The following is a 27,991-nucleotide window of genomic DNA, read 5'->3' on the forward strand; positions in this document are numbered from 1 at the left end:
TTGAAATAGAACAATTATCATTTGTATTTCAGTTTGTATTTGTTCCTATAACGATTCCAGCAGCAGCAAAGATCAAGAACTCCCACAGTCATCTTCTGTAAGAGAAATGCAAAAACGTTTCTATTGGTCTTGTTAGAGTCTTTGACCCAGTGATCTCTTCGCAGCGTAGAGAAAGCAGTATTGAACTGTTTCTTAGGACATGCCTGTGGCAGACTGGACTGAGAAACCAGTCTGAATCAGTGCCACTAACCTGCAGAATTAAGCAAAGCGCAAAACATGCTAAACATCAACTCTTATCCGATGCATTTGCATAATATTCAGATGTCATGCTATCAATAAAATAAGATCATGGAAGGCCGTGTCACACAGTTCATAAGCAAAACAACACAGGATTAATTCGAGATGAAGTTCATTTCAAATATGTTGCTTTCAAAAACTGTACTGTAGTTTTAGAGTGTTTCTGTTCAAGTCCAGTACCACCCATCTTTAAATAATGAGATTGTGGGGAAAGGCCAATCTACACCTCAGGGTTAGTTTGGGACTTGAGGGCGGGAGTTTACAAGTAGTGCGAACTTGTGTCTTTATGGGAAAGTTGGTCAAAAAGGCAGAGCAAAAACTTCCCACAAAATCAACACTAAACAGCTGAGCTGGAAAACTATATTTTCGGGAAGTAGCAGGTCCTGAATTAGCGTTTGCAGGCGCTTCTGCTATTGTTATTGTAGGTTCAATGGGATCCGAAATCGATTTAAATCAATAGTTGCAACTTTTTCCTCTTTGAACACTTGAAATAGCCTATTGTAGCCTACTATGGACTACGCAGTTGATTTAATCTGTTTCTCGTTTTCCGGATACTTGCGCTTTGTTATTCTATGTTTGTTGCACTTCAAGACGTTCGGCCAGTTTGGTAAGTGTGGTTTTCTAAAGATAACAACAGAATGAACACATTGTATTGTCCTCCCCCTATCTTATCTCATAATATTTTTTAAATGCTTGCGATCAAGTCACAGTGCTATGCGCGTCATATTCAAATGGCATCATGGCATTAGATCACACATGATTGAACTTAAAATATAGTCCTTGTGCTTTTATAAAACAGCTGCTTCTCATTTCCTAAAAACTGCAAATGGACACAGACTGAAAACAGTTAATATGTTATGTATTAATGCGGTCGGACCAGATAGGGTAGGGAAATGTTTTGATATGCTGTGCATTCAGTTGATTGAGTTTCTACGAAACAGGGCAGGTATTTGTAAAGCATTGCATTGATTCGTTGAACCAGGATATATACAGACTAGCTCAGGGAAGATCCATTAAGATTGAGCAGCTAGGTGTTTTATTTGATGTTCACTTCCAGAATTCTCGTCACTCATCACTCTCGAAGAGTAAGTACCTCAAAGGAGTTTTCTTTGACCACCATGTTCAAAGTAACTCAAGAGAGAGAGAAAGAATGACCACATACAGTGCGTTTATATCTCCCATATATTCCTTGGCTTGGGTTAGACTCCTTTATTTCTGTAACAAAACAATATTTATATTACTATCCAAAGTTAAAGGTGTATCAGGAAATACAGGTGTCTAACACAAGTGGTTATGGAAGATAGAAATGTAGGTGCTCTCTCTCTCTCTCTCTCTCTCTCTCTCTCTCTCTCTCTCTCTCTCTCTCTCTCTCTCTCTCTCTCTGTCTCTGTCTCTCTCTCTCAGTGCTCTGAATTACAGCACTTCAACTGGCCTCTAGGCCAGGTTGTCACAACAGATAAATCAACACACGCAGCCCTAAACCCAAATGCTAGAGGCCATAAACAGCCCCCCAGAGTGTTCCACATCTTGATCACCATCTCACGAGGACACAACAAAGCATTCCTGCCTTAACACAGATAACACGCTAACCCCCAAAAAACTAATGGCTCTCCTGCTGGGCTAAGTGTCATTTAGTCAATTTCCCTGACTTACTGTATGTGTGCATATCAGATCATTCTCAATGTGATTTAGCACTGAAACGGCTGATTTTCAAATGTCTTTGTTGTTATTCCGGTGCAAAATTTTGAATTGATGACACTCATTCAAAAGAAAAGTAGCTTCTTCAAAAGAAGATGTTTTTGTGTTGCGTTTGTTGGAAACTGCTAACTCAACCTTGTTGTAGAGACAACAAACAAACAGAACACAAATGCACTGTGTACATCACTGGTTTGATGACAGCCTGTGGAGGAATTCCCTATGGAAACATTTATTAGGTTACCTCCACACCATTTAAAGGAGGGCAAATTTGAACAGTTTAGTCAACAGCCAAGCCTCAGCTTTTGTCTTCTCCCAGAAAACACAGCTGTTTAGAGAACCTCTGACCCTATCTCTGTTAGTGTTCCAGATAAGGTGCATATATGCACTGACAGAACAGACCCAAACACAACATTTTCTTTCAAGGGTCTGTCATTGTTGGGTCAAACGTGTAGGACCATGTTTGGGCTGGAAACATCTTTAACTGCTGGATTCAAGACCTTAAATACCACATACTGTGTTTTAACTTTCTCCTATAGTGCCAGGGTTTTGTCAGACCTGCCACGCTGCTAAGGTGGTCTGACCTTGCTAATTGACCTGAACTGAAACATTTATTACGATTCTCCAATGACTCAATTGAATAGAGAGGCTAAATTGTGAACAGTTCCTTCTTTTTGTCAAGAATAAATATTAAGATGTCTTCAGGTGGATGGTACTTGACCCATTTCGATTCACAGATGCTTTGTGTTGAGGTATTTTTTGCAAGTGTGCTAGCCTACAAACTTTCATGGGATTTCAGATTTCTGCCTTTTAAAAACCTCATTCCTCCATTTTTAGCCTTCAGCTGCAAGCTATGTTCAAAGGTTGCCATGCGCCATTGACTTTAGTGTCCCCACCTGGGGAGAGTCAAGACAAGAAAGGGCTTATATAAATGTGTGTTATTTTTACCTTATTTAAATTTCCGGTTGCTCAGGAGGTTAAATGAACTCCTCCATGTCAACTTTAATGAGCTAACTGACCTAGTAGGGTCACTGGAAGTGCACAACTTTTTTTGCACCACTCTATCCACTTCCCAAAGCTTTTCTTAAGCTTCACCGAAAAAGAATGCCTTGGAAACTTCCACATCAGGTTTTGAATGAATGACCACATGTTCCTCACGGTTGTCTGTCTTAACAGGAGCTCCGGAGTGTTACGCGAGGGGCCATCGCACCTTAAGGAACCCTTACCGTAGCATTGACTTTGACTCCAGTGAGCTCCAGAACACGGCCATCCAGGAGCTCATCTGTGACCACTCGCTGTCCCCAGGCTGGTATCGCTTCAGCATCAACAACAAGCCGGCAGAGATGCCCACCAGCTGTGTGGAGGTAAGGCCGAGGGCAGTATGATTGTCTTTTTACCCATGGCACCTGAGATTTGGGTGAGTTTGACCATTTATAACAGGATGTTAACCAAATAATTCAAGCTGACAATTGGCTTCTTTACACTTGACATGAATTAGGGATGAACTGCCATAGCTTTTGTTGACAATAGACAGCTAGATGTTTAGAGTGAACAGTTTAACAAGAGTACAGTTTATCAAAGCTACCATTATGGGCACTTTCAGAGCAGGTGTAGGATACACTCCCCCAGAGTTTGTAATGACTGTGGCTTTCCTGTTCCGCCCAGATGAACAGGTGTGGAACTCAGGCACCAGTGTGGCTGTCTCTGAAGGACAGCTCCCTGCCTCGGCCTGGCCAGGTTACCCAACTCTCAGCCTGTGCCACCTGGCAGTTCTTCCAGGGCAGCACCAAGGACTGCTGCCTCTTCCGCATCCCTGTCTCGGTACGCAACTGTGGGGACTTCCTGCTCTACTACCTGCAGCCCACCCAGGGATGCATGGGTTACTGTGCTAAAGGTGAGTGCCCCTCTTTCACTCATACCCCAACACACACACACACACACACACACACACAGCGGTGTCCGGGTGGCTGCTCTGATGGAATCTGAATTGCCCTGGAGATATCTTAGCTCTGTTCTGTCTTAACAAGAGATCCTTTATGGTTATGGATGTGAGCTTCAGAATATGATTGCATCAAGCCCTCATTAAGGCACATTGGAAGTAGATTTTTTTTCCTAGGGAAATCAAATATCTATCGGCCACACAGTACTATTCCTGTTTTGAAAGCCATTTTATTTATTTATCAGAAAGGTGCATCCCGCCAATTAATGCACATATCCAAAAATCATTTACAAAATGATTGTCAGCTTGATGACTCAGCTTCTTTTAACAGATCTGTAGAGTTCTAGATAGCAACAGTCCTTTGTTAGATGGTTATTGTATTGTGACTAGGTGGGGAGTCAGGTGGCTGAGCGGTGAGGGAATCGGGCTAGTAATCCGAAGGTTGCTAGTTCGATTCCCGGTCATGCCAACTGATGTTGTGTCCTTGGGCAAGGCACTTCACCCTACTTGCCTCGGGGGAATGTCCCTGTACTTACTGTAAGTCGCTCTGGATAAGAGCGTCTGCTAAATGACTAAATGTGACTAAATGACTAGGTATGACTGTCTTGTACGAGGCCAGTGAAACACACTTGAGGCACATTACAACAAAATATTTTGCTAACGTGCTGCAGTGCACACTCTCAAAATATATAATTACACAATGTTTGCTGGGATTTCAAGGAAGTCTAGACTGTCTGTAAAACTGAGAATGAAAAACCTGTTTATATCACTTGGAGGTGATATGTTTCACAGACACGGGTATTGTTTGTACCAGAGTGTCGAACTGTGCTTTTTGCTTTTAGTCATTTCAGAATTTACTCCTAAATTCTGCCCGTCTGCTCAGGTGGAAGTTAACGGTCGATGCAAAGGTAAGCAAACATTTGAAAAATTGTTATTTTATTATTATCTTTCCTCACCCAGTTACAGAAAAGTTTCTTCTTTGATAATATATGTTTTCACATATCTTCGAATTCAATTGTAGAGGTGAACAAGCCCAAACACATATCAAACCCTTCTCAGAATATATAGTAAAAAATCCCTGTTTCTGGACTCTTAAGTTCTTCCTTGTTTGCCTTCGTCAGCCAACCTCCTACCACTCTCCTCTAAGCCTGTAATCACCCCTGAGCTGGTGGGCAACAGCGTCCACCTGAGATGCTCCTTCAGTGGGGTGACCTCCAGCCCACCAGTGGGCTACCTGGTAGTGTGGGCCAGGCACATCGGCCCCAATATGAAAGCTGAGATCAGGCAGGATTCCACCCTGCAGACGTTCTCTTTGGTGGAGATGGATGGGCTTCACTTCAGACTGGGGGAAACGGTAATGTCTACCAGACTGTGCTGTTGGGACACACGTGTTGGGGGGCTTGACCCTTACTGGGGGCTCAACCAATAGATCCTCCAAACCCTGGGGGCTGGGTTCAACCTGCTGAAAAGGCTAGGAAAACACAAGAGCAAAATGTGTCATATCTAGTCAGGGAAATGAGGGATGGGTAGAGGGTACGGGGTTAAATTAGACCCAGCAGGCCTCGACTGTCCTCTCTCACGTTTCATAGCTGCTTCGCCACATGCTTTTTATTTAGACACCCAACTGGAACTCTGTCTGTCGGTTTTATTGTTGTAGCACCATTTTATCGAGGCACACTGTGCACAAACATTGTGTTGTCACTGCAGTGTGGGGTGATGCCATGTGTGGATGCGTCATCCTGGCAGTGTCTGTGACAAGCTGTAGTGTGCAGCGCAGGGCTGGACTCACTCAGGAGGCCTCGTCTCACTAATGTGGAAGTCACAGCTGGGACAGGTCAAAGGCTGAAGCTGTGCTGTGAGAGAGTATTAGACAGAACCACTGGGAGCCTAGCCAAGCCTGACTATCTCAACTCTTCATGTATGTTACATGTTACCCCATGAAATGTTTGGACAAATTACAAATCCAAGCTAGCACTAGTACAAAGTTGCTTGTTTATAGGAAGATTAATGTTTGATTTTTGTTGCAGCAGGTCTTACAAATCACTGGAATAGAGTCATTCTTTTGCCTCAGCGCCTGAATAAAAAGTTAATTGGTCATTTTGCTTCAATATGTGTAAAATATAAATAATCAGGATTCTTTCACCCCAGTTTTCTTGCAGTGTTTCTACGTTCCGGGGCAACTACACCCACACACGATCTGTGGCAAAGGAGAGTGAGGGTTTCTATGCTGGAATCAAGGTAAAACCATTTTTTCCTAGAATTTCCTACCACCATCCAGCTGGGGCCTGTCCAGGAACTCGTGTCCATGCTCTCTGCCTGCAGTTCTCTCCAGTTGTCCTCCACATTGCAGAGGACAGTAAGGAGCACCAGCTGACCATCCACAGCACCGTTCCCATACCCTGTCATGGCCCCCAGCCCAGCCACTACTGTGGAGTCCCCCTCACTCTGACTGTCCACGAGCCAGGTCAGATATTAGAGGACCACACAACACTAGGGGTGGCTGGGGGAATAGGGGGAAAAACTGTAGGTACTACTCAGATACTGGCTATATCCCAACTTCACAACAATTGAAACAAGGTTCATTTTCGTAATGATTTGACCAATTAGATCTTTTTCTGTATTTTGCATGTGCTCCACGTACTCCCATACCAATAAAAAAAAAACTAAAAACATCAGGTTCCGGTTACTGTACATGTACACATAGGTAGATTGTGTACTTTGTCATCAAAGCACATTCCGGACTTCTCTGTCACCGCATCAAGGCTGCTATGGTGACAGATCCGGCTGGTATCCCGCAGCTGTGTTCTGTTTACTAACGATGGGGTTGTGGGGGGTGGCCGGGCCCTACGATCTGTTGACATCCCAGACAGTCTGAGCGCGGAAGCCCCCAACATGGTCCTGTCCACCTGTCAGGTGACACTGCAGTCCTCGCCGTGCGGGGATGACGGCTGTGGCCATGCCGGCCTCCTGCTCACCGCCGTCTCCGACTTCACCCGTGACGGCAACCGGGCCAGCCTCGTCAGCATCCATCCAGGCCCCACTGCCCCGCGCCTCTGGAGGGGCTACAGCCCTGCTCCCCTTAAGGTATGAGAAACTAACTGTTGTGACAAGCCACAGAGACCAGGGGCTAAGACACACGATTCAGGAGACTGACACAAAAAGGCAGTGAAAAGCACTATTTGATGAACAAAAAGAAACACTGTAAACAGAACGACAAATTAATCTGCCGGGGAGCCTTGCTCCACCCTTGTCCGCTGCTCCACCTGTGAGATATCCAAAATCAATATATTGTCGGTGAAATCTGCAATGTAAGCCCGCTGGGCCTCCCACTTGAGGCGTCACTCTCGGCCTCGTAGATATCCATTACGAGTCGCAAGCCCGCGGCTCGTTCTGCGAAGGGGAAGTGGGGAAACCGCTTAAAGGGCCGGCGCACGGCATGGCCGGGAGATGGCTCGGGGCGCTTTCCTTGGTTTTGGAAGGTCTGGGTGGCCTCGCTCTCTCAGGGGATGCCACACTGTACAGTCAAAACGCATTGAACTGTAAACACCAGCATGACATTTAAACAGTGTATTCTGTAGAGGGGAAAACGGTGTCCAGTCCTCGGTCATGCTCTGGCATCAGCAAACAAAAAGGGATATTCCAAATATTTCATTTGATGACTTCCATTTCTAGAAAACACAGTTGTCTAATAGCAGGGGTTGAGTAACTCCACAAGTTCCAGATTAAACTGCTGCCCAAAGAGTTTGATGGAGATGCGTTGCCAGTCAGCCCAGACACATCTGTGCCTGTGTGTCGACACTGAAATCACGACAGGCGCTCAAGCTTTGTTCTCCCATCCTCCAGGTCATAGTTCAGGATGTTCCCACTGCCAACTGCTACTCCCTCACCGATCCCCACATCATCACCTTAGATGGGAGGTAACAGTCTCATTTCCTGAACGTGGCGTCATACATTCGGCATTGTCAAACGTGCCAAACAGAGAAAACCATAGTGTATTGATGTTCAGATGGAGTTATTTTCATGTTCACCTATATACTGTATCTCATTCAGGAGGCACGATAGTGTTTGTGGAGGGAAAATCTCAATTTCTGCCGGGTTGAAATCAGTTTTTCCACCCTAACACCAGGCGCTATGAGAACCAGCAGACGGGCACATTCGTGCTGTACCGCAGCCTGACCAGAGACTTTGAGGTCCAGGTTCGCCAGTGGGACTGTGGGAGCCGCCACTACGCTGTGGCCTGCAACTGTGGCGTGGTGGCTCGGGATGGAGACCAGGTGGTCACGTTCGATATGTGCAACGGGCAGCTGCAGGAAACCAGGCCCCGCCTCTCTCTTAAGAACCTGGGCCCCAGCCGGGCGAGTCGCATCCAGATTCTGGAGTCCAACCAAGGCAGGAAAGTCACTGTAGGTGTCCTGGTCATTCCTTCAACACCCCAATATTATATGTATGTACGGATAGTGTGTTTTGTGAGATGCATACAGTGATATTTTAATTAGCTGCTGGATGTAATTCTCCTTTTGTAGTTGATCTTTCCCTCCGGGGCCTTTGTTAGGGCCGACGTCCGCGATTGGGGAATGAGCTTGTCAATCAGGGCGCCCAGCGTGGACTTTGGCAGCACACACGGCCTCTGTGGGACGTTCGACAGGAACGGACAAAATGACTTCCATGGACGCGATGGAAGCACCTATGGCAGCAACGACCACGAACGCTTCATTGAAGACTGGAGGTGAGGGTTGTCAGAGAGAGCTCATTTACAGACCTAGAAAGATGTTCCTGAAGTTTGTTACAGCTGTAGATTACCTCATGCCATTAGAAGAAATCTATGAATAAAGATGGAAAAAACTGTCATACAGCGGATCAAGCCATCAGAAATTTAGGCAGATATGTTTAAGATTTCATTTTAGCTGACGTGGTGGATGAACAAATCTAATTAAAAGCTAGATAACCTTATCAAACCATCCGATTTGACATTTTAGGCTTATTGAAAGGTTAATGTGATATCTAATTGTCTTTACCTCCTCCTGTGTGTCAGGATTGCCCCTGGAGAGAGCTTATTTGACACCACGCCACCACCTCAAGTATCCCCGAAGAAGAGAAGGCCTTTCTGCCAGTGTCAGCGGGGATACAGCGTGTCTCTCCATGCCACGGAAACTGCAGACAGGCGTTTTCCTCCGCAGACCGAGTGTCTCTCTCATGACAATGTGGATTATGCCTCTGTGTTCCCATCAGTGGACACCACGTCTGAGCACACCGAGAGTTCCGAAGAAACCGTCATGGATCTGTCGTCCGTCTTACAGAGCCCAGCTCTGCCTGTGGAGAATTGGCCTTCTAGGATGCACAGGGCCTTTGAAGAGCCCAGAGCTGATAGCGAGCTGGATAGAATGTTCAGGGAAGACTTTCTAGTAGCGGTAGACAGGCCTAAGAGACAGGCCATGTACGAGTTCCAGCCCATCTTCACAACCCAGAGCCTGAGTCAGACAGACCTGCAGAGCCTTGCTTACTTCTTCCCCGACGACCACTTGTCGGGACCACGGCCAGCGGTCCAGCCCGCTTGGCCCACGCCCAGTGGCCTGACCTCGGTGAAGGCTCTGGAGCTCTGTCAGCTGGCGCTGGCCAACTCCACGGTGGGCACGGTGTGCCAGAGTGTGCTGGGCAGGCGCCTGGAGGAGGCGGTGCACCTGTGCATCATGGACCTGCAGCTGAAAGACGACCTGGCCTGGGAGGAGGCCCTTCTGCCTTACCTGGAGAACGAGTGCGAGAGGAGGCTTATGGAGAACAGGACCCTGCGCGCCCTGCAGCTGGCTCCAGGACCCCTGGGGGCGTCCGGAGAGGTGGTCACTGCTTTGCGCTGTCCCAACTTTTGCAACAACAATGGCGACTGCACAGAGTGGGGCTGCCAGTGCTACTCTGGACACAGCTTTTACGACTGTAGTCTTGCTATCAGTGAGTACTCTACTAGATCCGGTTACAGCGGGTTACTTCCGTTTTAAAGAGTGCTGTTTGTTCCCCAACAGTATTTCTGAGCCTGATTCTCCATGTGGGAATTTCTTTGCAGTGGTTCTGAGCCAGATTACAATTAAGATAGCAGTGCAGTTGCTTGGATGACAATCCCATTTGTACTTTACACCACTCTCTTGTGGTTTCAATTCTGGATGCATCCCCCTTAGCTAGGCTTCATTAGCAATTTAAACTGTCTAGAATCTTTGTCTACTTGGGATAATTCCACAAACCTTTCTGCGTGAGAGAGACGTCTCATGCTATGGCTATATCTCCTGAGACTGAGCAGATGGTATTCCATTCTCATTATTCTACTAATTCTCATTTGGTTCAAACTCATCTGAGTATCACTGACTGCATGCTGTGCGTTCAGAACTGTCCCAATCCATCTGGAGATGCCTTTGAACTAGGTAGGCTCATGTCTTCTGGGCCCTAGGTGTGAAACAGGACTGATAAAATGGTGTTCCAGGAAAAAGATGTCCTTCTCAAAATATACTCTCTGGACAGAATGTTTTTGTTTTTTATCTACAGATAGACTCCTATTGGGATGACCTTCCCCCCCAAAAAAAACAATCTCAGTTAATATGAATTGAACTCAAGTGAACAGTCAGATTGACAAAGGTCAGACCGTACATATTGGCCCTTTTACTGACTGTGCTGTGATTTATGTCAGTTGCTCTCTCAGGATTCATTAATTTCTTGCTCAATTTATACTTTTTTGTTGCCAGTTTTTGTAAAACAAAACAAAAGCTTTCCTAGAAGAGTCTGCATATACTACAATCTTCTTTCTCTATTGTCTTCAGCTGAAGTCGATTAGCAACTATTCTCCAAATTATATTGCTTTAGCTATTCACATCAAACCCAGTTATATCTGAAATTATTGGAGGGCATGTGTGCTTCGACTGCACCTTTCGCTCTAGTTTTTAGGAGAAAAGGCTGCTTTTAGGAACAACCAGAGCTGCACACTGGTTATAAGTTTCAATCACGCCAATTTCTTACGAAGGGCCTGTCATTTCCTTTTGTCAGTATGAGAGGCCATGTCCTTAAAACACACAGGCGTCCTTATTTTTCTCATTCCCTGCAATTTCAGAAATAGCTGGAATTTCACCCAAAGCACTACTTTGTGTTCTGTGTTCCGGCTGTCTGTCAAGTAGTCATCAATGTTAAGCAGTAATTCAGTATGCAGGGTCAAATCTAAAGAGGAGTCAAATAAAGGATGTAGTCTATAGGTAACCCTTTATAATTAGAGCCGTAAGCTGGACCTATTTGTAGAATGCTTTGTAAAGTCTAAATCCTCAGTTTGATCTTAGTAGATATTTGCTATAAACCACTACTAAAAAAACTAATTTTTTTGTTATCTACAAACTTGTAATTATTTATACATGCTTGTAGATAAGAAACACACTGATACATTTGTATTTTTGTTTCAAGTTCAAAGTGTAGTAATATCGAAAATGAAGATAAATATTTTAAAACCACTTTATTCTACATCACATTCTTACAAAGAGAATTTAGGTGGGTGTTTTTTTGTTCTCTTGACGCTATTATTCAAAACTATGACTTTGTGCCTTCAGTTTAGTATATGATATTTACTTATTGAATTTACAGACTCTATTTACATACAGTACATTCCTAGCCAAGGACATGAAGCTGTTTGTCACATCATACATTATGTATACGAGAGTACCCTTGAGTTGGTGAATGCTAAATCTTATTTTGGCAGTTTGGAACCTTGTGTGATGTTGGTACGCATATGCATCTACATGGTTCTTCTATACAGGCAGAGAGACGACAAATGGTCTTTCACGGTTCGATTCTTTGCCCATAGTTGGGTTTTTGCAAGTTGTAAATGACAAGCATGGGTTTAGAGGTCGCTCGCGTAGACTTGAGGTGAATATCAACAAGGTCCAAATGAGGATGTGAGGCTTGTTAGCGTGGCTCACTCTCTGATCTCTTGAGTAATGACGGGCGTCCTCCGTCTCTGTGTCCTCTGACAGGCCAGCCCGTTGAGCTTACCGACCTGGAGAACGGCGGCCTCTGTGACATCCGGGCGTTCGACTGCCGCACCGTCCGCGTCTTCGGCCTGGGATTCATCGACTCGCCCGACCTCGGGTGCTTCGTCGCGCGTCTGACGGTGAGGGGAGGCGACCAGCGGCCACACGACTGGGGTGGCACGGGAGAGACGAGCGCAGGAACGAGACTCCCTGTAGTCCGTGCCTCTGTTCCTGCCCCCTGGAGCCGGGTTAGGAGTCGGGACGCTGTGCCCGTGATAAAGCTCTGCGCATTCAGACGGGAAACAAAGACAACATCATGTGGTGGTAGAATCTACTGGGCTGTATGCCATTGGCTTCCCTGGGATATGAATGGAGCCAGTTTAGGAGCTAGCCAATCAGTCTAGATCAGTGAGAGGCTACATCATCCAGAGCTGTCTTTGCAAATCCCCTGTCTTTGGAGCTGTTTCTCCTGGTATTAGGTAAACCAAACTTGTGAAAGATGATCGCTTTGACTTTTCTCAAATGACACAACTTTTTGGTTAACATCTGATTATCTGACAGACTCATGTGGAATACATAAATAAATTGGCCCACAGATAACTCAGTTCTCAGGTTCAGTAATCAGCCATCCATGAAAGATCTGAAATGAGATAGTTGATTGGTATTCCACCCCTCAAGGAAAATGCAGTGTGATCATGAATATATCAACTGTCCTTAATGTCCTTGACACTAATGCTCCAGCTCTAGAAAATGTTAGTCTTAGGATTTCAGAGACTTTGTGATAATGATAATCATCCACAAAGCCAATATCAAATTCAAAGGGTATTTATTCAAGCTTTTCAACTGTACATTACGACACACAAGAGCATGGAAACAGTAGATCCGAGCCCGGTACTGTAACTCAGCACTTCTGGAGGTGATTAGGATTCCGTCTTTGAAGATGCCTTGGTGGTTGTCTGTCCCTGCAGTATGTGAATGGGGAGTGGGTTTCCGGAGAGACGCAGAGAAGCCGGGCCACCTTCCTGAGCTCCAAAACCATCGACTGCACCGTGCCCTCCCTGAGCAGCGTGGAGGACCACACCCTCGAGTTCATGATGGGCGACAAACCCTACGCGCGCTGGGAGATTAAGGTACGGAACCGCTCTCAACTTGGACCAGCAGTCGTCCGGCGCATCGCGTTTCGGTTCGATCCTTCACAAGTGATGGCACTTCACTTCTCTGAATCGAACTCGTGGTGTGTCCCGTTCTTGACCTTCTTCCTCCCTGATATACATCATGCTCCAGCTTGCCCCCGCGGGCGCTCAGGATCGCTGTTTGTTTACTGGGGTAAAGGAGGAAGAGGACGAGGGGGTTTTTGATGGAAGGAAACATTAGCATAAATCTTGTAAGTAGAGAGCCATGGGGCCTCCCATCAAGGTGGGCTCAAAGTCAGATCTGCTGCCTCAAATGGATTACTTGAGCTTGGCCTGCAGGATGAGCCCAGTATTACTTGAATGCACCATTAATCTACCAAGCATTAGGGATTTATTGAGTCGCCGTAGGAGAGTTAGGTTTATTTGCATTGAGTTGGAAATGTCAAATCATGTTTATGCATGAAATCAAATATGGAGGTAGGCGAAACTGCTTTGTTTCAAGTGTTTTTACACGTGTGAAATGAAAAGAGATCCTACTCGAGGTAACGTAACTCTCTCCAATACCAGACCGTTGTAGCCACGGTAACACAGCTCAAGTAAATGGGAGGCCAATCGGTTCAGACTGGAATCTGTCCTTGGTGTTTCAGGTGACCAATGACGGGTCCCACTACACTCAGCCCAAGGTGCTGACAATCTACGATGGCGTGTGCCAAGTCTGTGAGGCATCTCGCTCTGGACTGTGTAAGTTAAAGGTAATCCTACACACTGAAAATAACTTTGGATTCCCAGTCCAGCATTCACATTTTTCAAAATGTTCAATACTCTAAGACGAGGAAAAAAAAGAATAGAAAATCTTTTTTTTCTTAATAATAGTGGAAAAAAAGCAAACCTCGAACTGGTGTCAAGAAAACTTGTTTACGCATGTCAACATGTTTAGCGAAGCAGTAAAGCGTGCTGACTCTGGCGCACAAGGGGAACAGGGCTCCTGAATGACTAAACCAGATATGTGGAACATCATTTTCAGAGCTCCCAATGCTCTGCAGTTGTCTGTTAAAACCACAGAGGCTGTGATTACACTCCTACAAGCATGTACCGGCGGTACACACTCACAAACTATGTCTCCATCTCTCTACACGCACACTCACGCACTCACGCACGCACCCACACACAGTCTCTCTTTCACACACAAATGCACACATACATGCGAAAGACACACAGAGAGAGGATTAGCTGTGCCTGACGATGATTTATCAAATGCAGTTATCTTGGGAAGAGATGGATTTTTTACTGTTTGTTTTTAATTCATTTCCTCTTGTCCTTGGTCGCTAGTGAAATCTCTAGTGAATGAAAATATCTCTCTCTCTATCTTTCCCCTTCTTGCCCTATGTCTCTTTCTCTCTTCCTCTGGGTCAGGAGAAGACCTGCAATATAGATGGGATGTGTTTTTCCGAAGGAGACTCCAATCCCACAAGCCCATGCCTCCTCTGTAATCCTGCTACGTCAAAATTCACATGGTCTTTGAATCAAGGTAAATTTAAGGAATGTACCTGATACTTGTTCATTCCCACTGACGGAAACAAAAGTATCTGGGAGCATGTTTAATCCTGTCCTTTTTTTAGTTACTAGGCGACCTGTTGAAACCCTGTAATTTCCAAGTGATCGGATTTACTAGAAGCTCTTAAAGATGTCTTCAGGCCTCAGACAGCATTTCATTGTCTTGTTAGAGTGCCCGTATAAACCAAAATATGACAGGCAGAGTAGAAGGTAAACAAATCAAGGTGGCTAGGTTAGCTAGCGGTGCCCTTGCTACAGTTGTTCATTTTCACCATGGAGGATAAGGGTGGGGGTTGGGGGGGCCCAGGCTGTCAGCCTCAGAGTAGCTCTGCACCGCGCCACACGCACGCCGACTCAGGTAGATTTACAGCCTGCAGTCTTGTGGCTGCAGACACCTCCCATATTTTTGACGCTCGCTGGTTAACTTCATTAACTCAGGCTAGCAGCGATTGATAATGGGGAGCTGGGAGACAAGACGGATCGTGATTGGCCGGGCCAATTATGATGGAGAGGAGTCGTTTTCCACTGTGGACATCCTCTCCTTAGCTTGAGTTATGCCTTGAAGTTTGATCGATGGGTAGGCAACGTTTGTGTTATGGAAGGTTACACATGATGTTTTGGGTGCAATTAAAGTGTTTTTGTTAAGAATGTGTGGGTGTGTGTGAGAGAGGCAGTGTGCTGCGAAAGTGTGTATATTTCTGTGCATACAGAGGCTTCTTTTTTTAGTTTGTCCACAACCAAGGCTGACAGATATTCAATGAATCTGTTCAGTTTCTCTGCTTCAACATAAATGGTGTGTTTTAGTGATTCATCATGAATTTTGTGATGCTATAGTCAAGAGCTACTATCCGCTGTGTTTCCTCTCAGCAGAAAGAAACTTTAAGTATGAGCTTTTCTCTTTACAAATCTCTATACTCCATACACACACACACACACACACTCACTCACATCACACACACAGGTACTTCCGACACAAACAGCCTTCTGGTAGCCTTCGTCCCTGTTGTAAAAAACTTGGTTGGAGTCCAGTGCCAGCCTCACCACTGCAACCACTCACTCGAACTAAGTGGTCGGCATCTTCATCAAACACAACGTTTCCTGTGTACAGAACAGGAAGGTCAAGAGGAAAGATCCCCATCTGGACTTGATGTTGTTCCACAGCTTGTGCAAGGGTTGGGACTGCTCATCGGGTTATTTTTCCTTCATCCCCCCCCCCCCATCTTCCGTCTTCATGTTTTCTCCTCAGTCAATCAGCCCCCAGCTTTCCATCAGCCCCAGGACAGTCTCTATACCTTCGCCGGCGAGAATTTTGTGTTCCAGTTGACGGCGGCGGACCCGGAGGGCTCGGCACTGCTCTTCCAGCTGGAGGTGGGCCCGCCAGACGCCGCCCTCTCCCCCGCGGGCCTCCTCATCTGGAAAGTCGATCGGGAGGAGACGCAAGCGCGCACCTTCAAGTTCACGCTGTCGGATGAGTGCAACGCCCAGGGCAGGTACACTGTGGAGGTAAAAAACGGAAAAAGGTTTTTACATGTGGCAGGTCCCTGGGAGGGGAAGGAGGGAGAAGAGGTGAAGATGGTTTGGGGGAAGAACAGAGGGGCAAGAAGGCGGGGGGGAGAGGCAGGGAGGGAGGGAGGGAGGGAGGAGACCAAGGGAGTCCTGTAAACTGTTTACAGGATCTGACTGTATGGTCTGCCTGGGTGGCTGATGGCCTGTTTGGACCCAGAGCCAGGAGTTCAGTCAACACTCATTGGCCTATTCACGTGTCAAGTGTCCTGCCACATGATAATTCTCTCCCCATATACATGTTCTGTTGCTATGAACAGGGCCACGGACCGTGTATGGTAAACAAAGGGCTGTCGAAAAGCTATGAGGAACGTACTGAAACAGACTCTAACGAATTAGCAACAAAAGATTCTTATTTAAACCAACACTCTACATTCTTAACAGCCGTTGACCTAAACAAGAACCCTACTGTGCAAATGAAGGCTCTGCGTGTTTTAATTTCAACAGCAAGTTAACAGCATGTTAATGTCCCACCTGTTTTAGCCAGTTTGAGAAATGGAATAGAAGAGCTGCATGTGGGGTGTTTCACCACAACATATGGCTGCTGTTACCTTCCCCCTCCTTCTTACGTTCATATAGGACAGATAAATATCCACTCTTCCTCCACTTAACTCCAGATGGGCCCAATGCATCTGCCCCCAGTTGGCTAACCATTATTAAATGCGACCCTCGCCTTATCTCCTGTCATGTTATCAAAGTTCAGGGTTTAGAGTGGGATCTGGGGAATTATCATAGTTCATTATTACCAGCTTCCCTATCATTTATGATAAGCCAGACAAAACACAGATGGGAAATTCCACGTCAAAGAAGTGAGAGTTTTGACAATCATCATAGCAGGAAAGTAACGTTTTAGTTTTGTGTTTTTCGAGATAGATAAAAGCCTCAATCTCCATCACCCACTCCAGGGGATTTGGAACAGTAGCTGGAGTCAGAATAGTGTTAATACCTAAACAGACCATCGTCTTGTAATATACAAACCTTATCTTCAGATTGGAGTGAAGCCTTGCGGATGTTTGAACGGAGGAAAGTGTGTGACGGACGTGACTGTTCCAGCTGGAAGCGGCGGGTACTTGTGTGTGTGTCCTGAGGGGCTCCGTGGAGACCTGTGCGAGAAGAACGTTGACATCTGTCTATCCGGCCCTTGTGGTTTGGGGGTGTGTGCTAAAACAGCCCAGGGCTTCAGATGCCAGTGCCCTCAGGGATTGAGAGGTATGCTGATTAAGTGTTGTGCATGAGTTGTTTGTGAATTGTTTACAAAACTACTTTCTTTTCAAGAGCCTAAGAACCTAACTTTCCTCCAACAATATTTACATATACAGTTTACTGTAATACAATACATCATTGTATTGTGCATCTTTGTGTAGGAACAACTTGTCGGGAGGATGTGAACGAGTGTGAAAAGATGCCATGTTTCCCCGGTGTCCAGTGTTTCAATAGCTTTGGATCCTACTGGTGTGGAAGCTGCCCCAAAGGCATGCTGGGAGATGGCACCACATGTGCAGGTAAGCATCAACCAATCTGACCACCTCATTTATGTCAGTTAATATCTTTTAATATCACAAATACATCTTTTCACCAACGACAAACCTATATGAACAACTCGATACTATTTTTGACTGTCATCTTAGCGAGTAATATTCAGGAACATTCCACCATGACAGTCCATACCAAATCTGGATACCATTACTGACAGCAACTGAATGATTGCCACTTCCCTTTGAAATATTTCAGTCATTTCACTGAGCTCCTGCGCGTTCACAGAGAGCTCTCCTTCCCAGGTGATAACCAACAGGGATGCATATAGAATGGGAAACAGATGGCAGGTGATGACTGCTCCCCCTTCCAGCCCTCTCCTCTATTGCACAGGCTTGTTGGGCTGAGTTAATTGGTTAAGTACTTCCCCTGTGTGTTTGTGTGTATCTGTGTGTGTGTGTGTGTGTGTGTGTGTGTGCGTGAGAGAGAGAAAAAGATTGTGACTGAGTAAAAGACTGTGAAAGAGAAGGAGAGAGAATTGTGTTTGTAAAGGGGACAGAGATTAAGAACGGTACTGTGTGTGTGTGTGTGTGTGAGAGAGAGAGAGAGAGAGAGAGAGAGAGAGAGAGAGAGAGAGAGAGAGAGAGAGAGAGAGAGAGGGAGAGAGGGAGAGAGGGAGAGAGGGGGAGAGGGGGAGAGAAAGTCTGTGTGTAAAGGAGAGAGAGAGCAGAGGGTATCCAGTCCTGGCTGAGAGCTGTGCACCTCAGGTGTGTGTCTCCGCTGACTGACATGGGCTATTAGTGCTGAGGTCTGGGTGTGGAGAGGTAAAAGAGGGGGAAGGGAGGAGGAGGGAGGGAGTGCAGGATGATGTAGTGCCTGGGCCAAGGGGCTGGAGAACAGGGCTGTGCTGGGGCACAAGACGTACAGCAAACTCCGTCCACACTCAAATCATCGCCAACACATGAGCGCTGACATTTTTCAAGCAACCTCAACAGCACTGAATCACTAATTAGATGACTACTACATTACTATGAATTTCATCAGAAGTGAGATCAGTCTTTGCCACCTAGTCCTCAGCCTGGCCATTGGCCATTGTAAGTACAGATGGCAGTGTTTGAGGGGTGGTTCACTAGTGTGTGACTGAATTTAAAACAGACATCAAACATTAACTATCCCTTGCTAGAAACCCGTTCAATGTTTTATTATCCAAAGATGTGTTGGGAAGCACAGTACTGTCCTCTGAAATGTGTGAGAGTGCCAGGCCTCCAGCACTTAGAGAGTGCACCAGTGTCTTCTCTCGTCACCATGTGCCCCCAAACTGCCATATCATGGCTAGCACCATTAGCTTTCATTTTTAGACCTCCCTAGCTGTCTTCTTTTCTTGATCTTTCTGTTTTCCTAGTGATGCGTTTTCCGAGTGATTTCCGTGCTTTGTTTATTTGAACTGTTTTCTGTCTCCAGTGGAAGCACAACTGCTGAATCTGAACACATAACTTGGAAAAAAGCTAAATGAATAAATGTAAATATAGCTTGCATGTTGTATACAGTTATGTTGAACACAAATAGAATGATTCAATAACTACAGAATTACTTTCATTTTAGAAAGTATTGTCAGAATGGAGCCTTTCGCACAAAGAGCCTTATCTAAGACATTTCTTGTTAATGTTGAAATAAACAATGAATAAATCATTGTTTCCAGGTTCTTGCTTTTAACTAAGAGATATTATACATCATTCCAGCACATTGGATTATAATTAGCATTTAATGGATGTGACAGAGGTAGCATTCATTTACTGTTCTCTCCTGTTCTCTCTGCTCAACCCCTCCAACCATCCCCCTCTCTCTTCCTATCCAGCTCTGAAGCCAGTCATCCCCAGCACTGAAACCCCTGCCCCTTTAACTGTCAACAAGAGGCCCAACACCAGCCCCAACCCTCATCCTCCACCCAGGATGCACACGGTCAGGCCCAGACACCCACAGAGCAGCACAGTGGCTGGGAAGGCCCCGGCTGTACCTCCCCCTCCTGGTCGTGGTCGTGGCATCGGTAAGCAGACCGCTGAGTATTGGTCTCACTGTCACTGTGCTCGTACTGGTGGAAGTGCATGGGTAGTTGATGAGTGTCGCCCCACTTGTCATCTGGTTTGTCCTGCGGGTGTTCTGGGGTCGGTTTCAATGTCAATTGGCAAACGTGAGGCTCTTCACTGACACTTGAGGTTCAATTATTCAGTCACACAATACATATATCTAGGTTATTATGATAAGCCCTAATATGATCAGTCCGGCACCCAATTGGGCACTACAACATTATTAGCAGCCGCAGCTTGCAGGGTTGTTAATGACCTTCTGTCATCGCACTTAAAGGGTGGTGGTGAGATTGAAACCCGTTGCGGCAAGATACCGTGCTCCATGAGCGGGATCCTCTCGCTCCCGTCATCTCGGGTTTTGTGCTGACCTCGTTGAAAACGAAACCCCGTTTTACAAGCCATGAGCGCCAAGGTGTTCCATCACGCTCGGGATAAATCTCTTTTTCATCGGGGACAGCTGGTCCATTTCACTCACGATTTCCCCCCCTCCCGGTGAAGTGACACTTTGTTGGGGCGTCACAGAAAAGAGAAAGGGCTGTCAAAGCCTGTACCTGTCCACAAGGTAAATGGCCGTCATTTTGCCTCAGTGCACTGGGCTCTCCTCAGCAAATGAGTCATGACGTAGTCGTAGTCCTTGATAAATGTTCCGGTGATCAGACTGAGCACAGCTGATAATGTGCAAGACGGCCAAGGACATGGGCAAGGTAAGTAAGCAATCTTGATTGAAGTTGGCTTCGGTGTCAGCAGATTTCGTTTGTAAAGGACACATCGTGGCTTGGGGACTAATAGGGTGATTTGCGTATTTCGGCGCTCTCGGCTGGGGGCCAGGTGGAGGGATGCAGGCCAGTGAGTGATGTTGGGTCTGGGGAGGAGATAAGGCATCGTTGGGGTTGCTCACCCCTGACCCCCTTCTTGACCACCTGACCCTGATCCTTAGCAAGCATTTATTCCCCAATTATCCCAAAACCTTACAATTCTCCCAGTAAAGCAATTAAAGCATTAAAGAAAACTAAGATAACATGTGCCTCTCCCTCACACACACATTTGGTTGAAAAAGTATAATTTTTTTATTATGATTGGTCTTCTAAGACTGAATTTTTTTAAACAAAAGTGCAATTTGCAGACACAGTTTTTTTTAATGAACTGCAGTTCTGCAACCTTCATGTCTAGACTTAATGAGATACATCCTGGTAGGTTGTATACACATGGTGCTTTAAGATTCTTTAAATTGCTGCATTTCCTGGAATCATCACTAATTATTAAACATACAAACAAAGACATGACAGAGTCACTGAGTCACTCTTGTGTACTGTATGACGTACAGCATTAAATGAACTGTTTCCAAGGTCCTGGGTTGGGCCAGGCGCTGAACGTGACAGCCTCCTGTGCCACAAGGCCTTGTTTCCCAGGAGTCCAGTGCATCGATCGTCGTCCACCATACGTCGGTTATGTCTGCAGCCGCTGCCCTCCAGGTCTCCACGGCAACGGGCGAACATGCACAAAAAACCCTCAAACAAGTAAGGCTGCAAACCTATTCTATTTTCCCTTTTTGTTTACATGTGGAATTTCATCTTTCGCAAAGACCTTTGCTGACAATTGACATAAAACTGAAAAATACAATGCCAACATTTTGTAAGCCCTTGGGCTAAGCATTATCAAAGTGACGGATCTGTAATAAATAAATAAATAAATAAATTCAAGGAATATTATCAGGATTTGGTGTATACCAGCCTAACCTTCTTGCACTCCCATGTTACTTTGAGTCCAAGATAATAAATTGATGTTAGTGGAATATGCTTCTTCAGGCATTTATCTTTCATGAAAAATACAAATGTTTTATTCAGAGTAAAAGTTATACCCTTAGCCATCAGTAGAGTGGCCAGACAACACACTCTTGTGTGGATGTTTTCCCAGTTTCTACCTCCGTTGTCTCGACAGCCTCTTTGATTGAAACAAAGAGGTTCTTCAGTGTATCTGTCTCCATCAAAAAGAACTCTGCCTAACTGTAAAAACTTTTCCTAACTGTCTCTTTGAATCAGTGGCCAGCTCCAATGCAGCGTTTTCAAAAAAGGATTTCTTAATTGCACATTTGTCATGTGGGGTGTTAACAACTCTGTCAGCCCAAACTGGGCACTCCTAGGAGACACTGCCATTTCTGTTTTGGGGGGGATGTATACCATTGCTTTGTGGGTATCTGGTTTGGTAGTATAGGGCCCAATGCGTGGCTGAGATTTCTCCAACATGAATGTGTCAGGCTCTGTAGGGAGTGTGGTCGTTTGTCTGCGAAGTCTCGGGTGGCTGAGTGGCATGTCAACATCTGTTGTAGGGGCTTATGGGACAATTCTCCAACTCCCAAACAGACTGTCTAGTTTAATTCCAACCAGGTTCTGTCACTAATGCAGCTGTGATTTTGAACAGATTGCCTCATCTTTGTTTTTCTCTTACTCTGGTTTTGCACTGTAAAACAGAGTGTTGCGGTTTCTAATATTGTGAAACATATTCATTTCAGAGACAATTTGCTGTAAACAACTTAATGTCTCTCATCTCTGCTCTGTCCTCAGCTGGCCCCAAGCTTTCTCAGCCACTGATCCCAGGCAAGAGCAGTCGATCCCAGCACAACCGCAGTCAAGTCTTCCAGGTACACCTGCCTGTGATGCCCTCCAGGCATGGAGTCAAACGTCAGTTCATGCCTGTCTCACGGCCCTATCAGAACCCAGCACGCCCAGCCACCTCCCCCCCCCAAAGACCTGTGACGGCGAGAAAAGAGGTCACCCTGCCATCTAGACACACACCTGGTTCATCCGTCAATGCCCTCCGCCTCACCACGGGCACCCGTCACGGTGCCCACCCCAGGATGAATGCCAAAGTGGCACATGACGGTACCAGCACGACTTCCTTCAAGGTGACCCCCAGAGAGGCTGGCGGAGGCATGCTGAGTGTCAACTTCGCCAAGGAGACGGAGAGCAGCCGGCAGACAGCCCAGCAGAGCCTCAACACGGCGAGGCCCACCTTGACCAGGCCCTGGACCCCCCCAAAAGCCGTGGCCCCGCTGACTGCGGCCCTCACCGCCTTCTCCTACTCCCTTTCCGAGGCCGAGTTCTCCGCTGACGGAGATCTGACAGGGCCGGACTCCGACCCTCCAGAGCCGCCCCAGCCCCAGCCGGCTCTGACCCTCACCACCCCGGCCAGGCGGGTAACTCTCCCAGGCCATTACACCTCAGCCTTCCACCGGGTCTCACCTCCATTCCCCAGGCCCAGGACCAGTGTGACAGAAAGGTGGCCGCTCTCCTGCGCTGACCTACCCTGCTTCCCTGGGGTCCAGTGCGAGACCACCAAAGATGGGCGTTTCCACTGCGGAAGATGCCCCCTTGGTTACACCGGAGACGGACAAGCATGCAGAGGTAGCGTAGCGTAGCAACCGCCATAAACGTTGTTCGCATCAATTCTGATGTCCTTCAAGCATGTTACTTTGCTAAATTGTAGCCGGTTAAACAATAATTGAAATGAAAAGTCCTTGCCGGTAGCTGGTTCGTGCAGATGCCGTCTATCATAGCAGAGAGGTTTTCTGAGGATGATGTGTTTATACAGCCACGGTTAGGGGGGTTGGAGGTAGATGTAAGCAGGTTTAATTGACATGCGGTGCCACCCCTTGTCTCCAGCTTTGTGCAGGCATGCGTGTGGCAGGAACATGGAGTGCACGGCTCCCAACACATGCCGCTGTAAAGCAGGCTACACCGGCCTCAACTGTCAGACAGGTAACCCGCTCGGGGCTATCGAATCATCAGTCAACTCGATTCTTTGATTTACGTCGACCCCAAAAATGTATTCACAAATGTGTTCCGAGTCTGATTTCTCTCCCCTTTCAGCGATCTGCAAGCCCGTGTGCAAGAACACGGGCCGGTGCGTCGCCCCCGGTGTGTGTGAGTGCGAGAGAGGCTATCACGGGGAGACTTGCGAGGAAGGTAAGCGATCTCTCTCTCTCCAGCCTCATTAGTGGGCTTCATCAGAGGTCTGTCAACTGCAGCACCTGACGAGAGTCTTGCAGCCAGTCCTTTAGGTCACATCCCCACAGAAAGTACAGGTCGCTCATCATGGAGAGAGCCATCCCCATAGTCAGGTGTGTGGGCGTGCTTTCCTTTGAAACTCCCGTCTTGAGACCTGAAGCACTACTGCCATCTACAGATCACCGCAAGACGAGATAGTTTAGCTAGACCAGTATCCCCATCCCACTCGCCCTCGTCCGGTTGTAGTGACTGGTTTCCATGACTCCACAGCTCTGTGTTCTCTGCCTTGTGAACACGGTGGCACCTGTGTGGGGCCACATACCTGCTCGTGCCCCTACGGCTTCGTCGGACCCAGATGTGAAACCAGTGAGTGCACACAGCGATCGATGGTTCAGTGTCTTTGCTAGTCAAGTCAAAAGTGTGACATCTCATTTGTCTACTATCTCTCTCTCTCTTTCTTCCCCAGTGGTGTGTAACCGACACTGTCACAACGGAGGTGAGTGTGTGTCCCCGGACGAGTGCACTTGCCTGCGTGGGTGGACTGGACCCTCTTGTGAATCAGGTATTTTAGTTTCTCTCTATCTCTCTCTCTCTATTTCTCTCTCTCTATTTCACTCTCTATTTCTATCTCTGTTGTGTGTGTGCGTCTTGGTAGAATTGCGCCAAGGAAGATATTCCCTTAAGGAATTTGCATGACTGTTAGTAATTTAGCTGCTTGACGGCTGTGTTGTTTCCCTTGCAGCTCTGTGTTCCCCCCTGTGTCTGAATGGAGCAACGTGTGTCCGCCCGGACACCTGCGCTTGTCCGCACGGCTTCTACGGGGCCCAGTGTCAAAACGGTAACTCTTCTAACTGGCGACAGCGCCCTTGGCCTCGCGCGTACCACACCGATTCATGGGCTGGCAGGCAGGCAGCACGAACAGGCTGAATGTTCCAATGATTATGTCGTATGAGAGGAAAACTAATCCTCTAGACTGACAGGAGCTTAGTGGAGATGTGTTTGATGTGAGGAGATCCATCAGGATCCTGGCAGTTATCCAATCTGCCCAATAGTAGCGACGTTTCTCCAGATAACTCTGAGTTTCTACAGGTCCAGCCCCAGAAAAAAACAGCTTTATTGACCTTTGGTCATGTGTCTTGGTCTGTGAAATTTGTGTTGCATCTCTTTGTCCCGCTCCCCGTCACCCTCTCTCTCCCGCTCTCCCTCCCTCGGCCTGCCGTCGCTACCTCAGCTGTGTGCAGCCCGCCCTGTACCAACGGGGGCCTCTGCATGCGCAACAACGTCTGCTCCTGCCCCGAAGGATACACCGGGGGACGCTGCGAGAAGAGTGAGTCCAGCCCCCCCCCCCCCCCCCCATTATCATCATCCATTACATGCCATGTGTGTCGGCCTGCCAACAAGACTGTCACGCGGGGGGTGCAGTTACCGCCGCCTGTCGTTAATGTACAACATCTTGGCGAGTAAATTGAGCCATATGGATAAGAGGAAGCTTTTGATGGCGGCACCGGGACAAAAGGCGGGGGTTTAGATGGAGGGGCTGGGATTCTGAGCTGCGAGCCACACGTGGGGAATTGAACCTGGGTACGGAGTGATGTAATTGCCGAGGGAATTCTACTCAACACCATTTGTAACTCAGACACACGCGCACAATGTTTCTGTTGAGGGGTTCAATGTAACTGTAGCAACGTGCTATTATGGGATGTGAGAGCTGTGAGAGCTTTACAATGGGTTTATTCCAACCATTTCATCCACTGAATGGTTTTAGTTTTTCCTGGAGAGCCTTATGCTAAAAGTGAATCTTTCTCCCTCTATATTTCTCCTTTGCTCTCTCTCTCTCTCTCTCTCCCTCCCTCTGTCGTGCACCCTGCTAGGTGTGTGCGAGCCCCTGTGTGTGAACGGAGGGAGGTGTGTCGGCCCTAACGTGTGTGACTGTCCGTCTGGCTGGAGTGGGCAGCGCTGTGAGAAACGTAAGTCGACGTCTCAAATGTGAGACGGCAAACAGGTCCGCACGTGCAAACGGTCAACGAGTCGTCTGGTGTGTCAAACCGTGGCCTCGCAAGGCAATGATTTGGCATGTGCAAACAACATGTGCAAACAAAAATGACTATTTGCAGCCTCTAAAAGAATACACGGATGAGCAAGTTACAGGGTTATTCTTGCATCCACTTATGAATTTGATTTATTTCTGCATTGTCTTCTCAGCCACGTGTCTGCAGAGGTGTTTGAACGGAGGCGAGTGTGTGGGCCCTAACACCTGCCACTGCTCCCAGGGATGGCAGGGCATGCTGTGCCAAATCCGTAAGTATTCTCCCAGTGAGACACGCGCACACGACTGCAATCACACCAGCGCACACGTCCCCCAGAGAACCGAACGTGTTTCATTAATAAGTCGGAAATAGCATTCAATTGCATCTCATTGCCTTTCGGTAACATTGTTCACCGACAGGAACACCACCTGAATTGAATACCATTGTTGCCATGTCCCCTTGACCCTGTGTGTGGCTGGCCCACAGCCAAGTGTCTGCTGCAGTAGCATTGTTAAGCTCCCTAGTCTACAGCAGCCATAGTGATTGGCTAGTTTATGTGTTATAATGAGGATCCGATACAGTCCTTGCTTCATAAGCCTCCTCTGTTGGTTTACATACTCAATTATGCCAACTCTGTAACTTGGTATGAGTTTGGGACCGGACACTAGTCAGCAGTCAGTTGAGGACCTGCTATGTGGTGACAAAATTGGTTTCTTTCTTATTACAGTGTCACTAATGTTGGTTATATTGAGCCTTTTCTGCAACTACTCTAAATTGTATCTTTAAGCGGCCAAATCTTGACATGCATGAATGAATGTGCAGATGAATTGGTGTCTAACTCCCCATAAAGAAAAGTGACCAACAATAAAGATGATTCACCGTTTATATTTGTTTATTCACTCGAGCCAGGCAGTGTTTATAGAGGCTGTGAAACCACTAATGGTTGAAAGTAAATTCCAAAGTATACCCCAGAGTAATATCTGTACTTACAACAAGAAGCAGAAAGACTCACTTATTGGCATTAACATGGATAATAATTTTATATTGTTTGTTTTTTTAGGGGGGGGGGGGGCTTTTAATGCAAGGGCCTTCCAATGATTCCGTGGGATGATGGGAAGATTATGGTCACTGTGTTGTCCTAACTGCATTTGACGATGATATGAGCAGAGATTAGTATCAGCTCTGTGGTTATGTCATTATCAGGGCGTCACGGCTGATTTAGCTTTTGCCTCTTCCTAGGCCACCGTGCCGCATTGTGATTCCTTCTGTCGTTTTAACAGCTCTCTGCGAACAGAAGTGCCTTTATGGGAGCCGCTGTGTCCAACCTAGCGTCTGTGCGTGCAGAAAGGGATATTCAGGGCCGCTATGTGCCAGGAAGGTAATCAGCACCTCACCACACGCATACACGGCCAGGATATATGAAATTATTATTTCATATTAACATTCAGCTAGGTAGCCTAACTAGTGAGGTAGCTGAACTGTGAGGGAAAATGAGTAACTTACTTTTTCATACTAAAAAGCAATCATGCAGCAAAATAAAATGGAAGTAATCACTGGGAATTAGATTGAGCCACTCCAACTTCACCTAAGTGAAGTAAGGCCTGATTCATAACTCATCTTACTGTGCCAATGTCAGAAATCTCTTATTGTACAGTCCATGGCTTTGGCTACAGAGTGGTGGCGGATGGTAAAAATAGCTACTTTTTTCAGCTTCCTATTCCGAGAGGCTGATGTACCAACTTTGAACAATGTGCACTGAAGAACCTGGAGCATACGTCTTTACAGAGCCACTTCCCAGGGAACTCCAGTATATCTAATGCCATTGTCATTTTGTACTCTAAATAGTAGAAATACAATTTCCAAAGTACATTATGTATAAAGATTATATGTCTAATGGTATTGTACAAGTCAACAACTCAATTTCCATTATCTTTTAAAAAATGAAACTGTTAAACTATTTTGGTCAACAAATATTTGTCACACAAATTATGTCATATTGTGATATCGTAAATATTCTGTGTCTGTAGCATTAAATGAAGCAGACCAACATACATTTACAAACAGGATGACTCATTTATGAACCAATAGATCTTGTTTTATATTAACTTATTTGGTTTTGAGATTATATTGTGTATTGAAGTGTTGTATACAGTATGTCCTCCATATACTGTATGTTTGTTATTTTTTAATAAAAGGGTAAGTGTGTTAAAATTCATAATTGTGTACAAGCC

At 46.4% G+C, this 27,991-nt stretch overlaps 1 protein-coding gene across 1 annotated transcript; it reads left to right on the plus strand.

Moving 5' to 3' along the window:
* Nucleotides 1-574: 574 nt before the first annotated feature.
* On the plus strand, nt 575-27,978 carry si:ch211-246m6.5 (von Willebrand factor D and EGF domain-containing protein). The gene is made up of 32 exons (XM_062447219.1): nt 575-904; nt 3,169-3,356; nt 3,658-3,886; nt 4,774-4,839; nt 5,053-5,285; nt 6,080-6,169; nt 6,254-6,395; nt 6,798-7,015; nt 7,775-7,848; nt 8,058-8,334; nt 8,455-8,657; nt 8,964-9,874; nt 11,926-12,062; nt 12,891-13,052; nt 13,703-13,807; nt 14,469-14,583; nt 15,856-16,112; nt 17,162-17,381; nt 17,537-17,674; nt 19,501-19,689; nt 21,076-21,246; nt 22,291-23,130; nt 23,389-23,484; nt 23,596-23,691; nt 24,004-24,099; nt 24,200-24,295; nt 24,476-24,571; nt 24,965-25,060; nt 25,605-25,700; nt 25,936-26,031; nt 27,041-27,138; nt 27,471-27,978. Exons 1-32 carry the CDS (start codon nt 808-810, stop codon nt 27,489-27,491), a joined length of 5,949 nt encoding a protein of 1,982 aa, XP_062303203.1. The 5' UTR covers nt 575-807; the 3' UTR covers nt 27,492-27,978.
* Nucleotides 27,979-27,991: the final 13 nt, after the last annotated feature.

The sequence above is a fragment of the Osmerus eperlanus genome, chromosome 21 (assembly GCF_963692335.1).
Source record: "Osmerus eperlanus chromosome 21, fOsmEpe2.1, whole genome shotgun sequence".
Lineage (NCBI taxonomy): Eukaryota > Metazoa > Chordata > Actinopteri > Osmeriformes > Osmeridae > Osmerus > Osmerus eperlanus.

Coding starts and splice junctions, on each gene's coding strand:
- si:ch211-246m6.5 (XM_062447219.1), top strand. CDS start 808: ATGGACTACGCAGTTGATTTAATCTGTTTCTCGTTTTCCGGATACTTG. Junction 13,808..14,468: donor CTGGACTGTGTAAGTTAAAG/GTAATCCTACAC, acceptor CCTCTGGGTCAG/GAGAAGACCTGCAATATAGA. Junction 24,572..24,964: donor CGGGGCCCAGTGTCAAAACG/GTAACTCTTCTA, acceptor TCGCTACCTCAG/CTGTGTGCAGCCCGCCCTGT.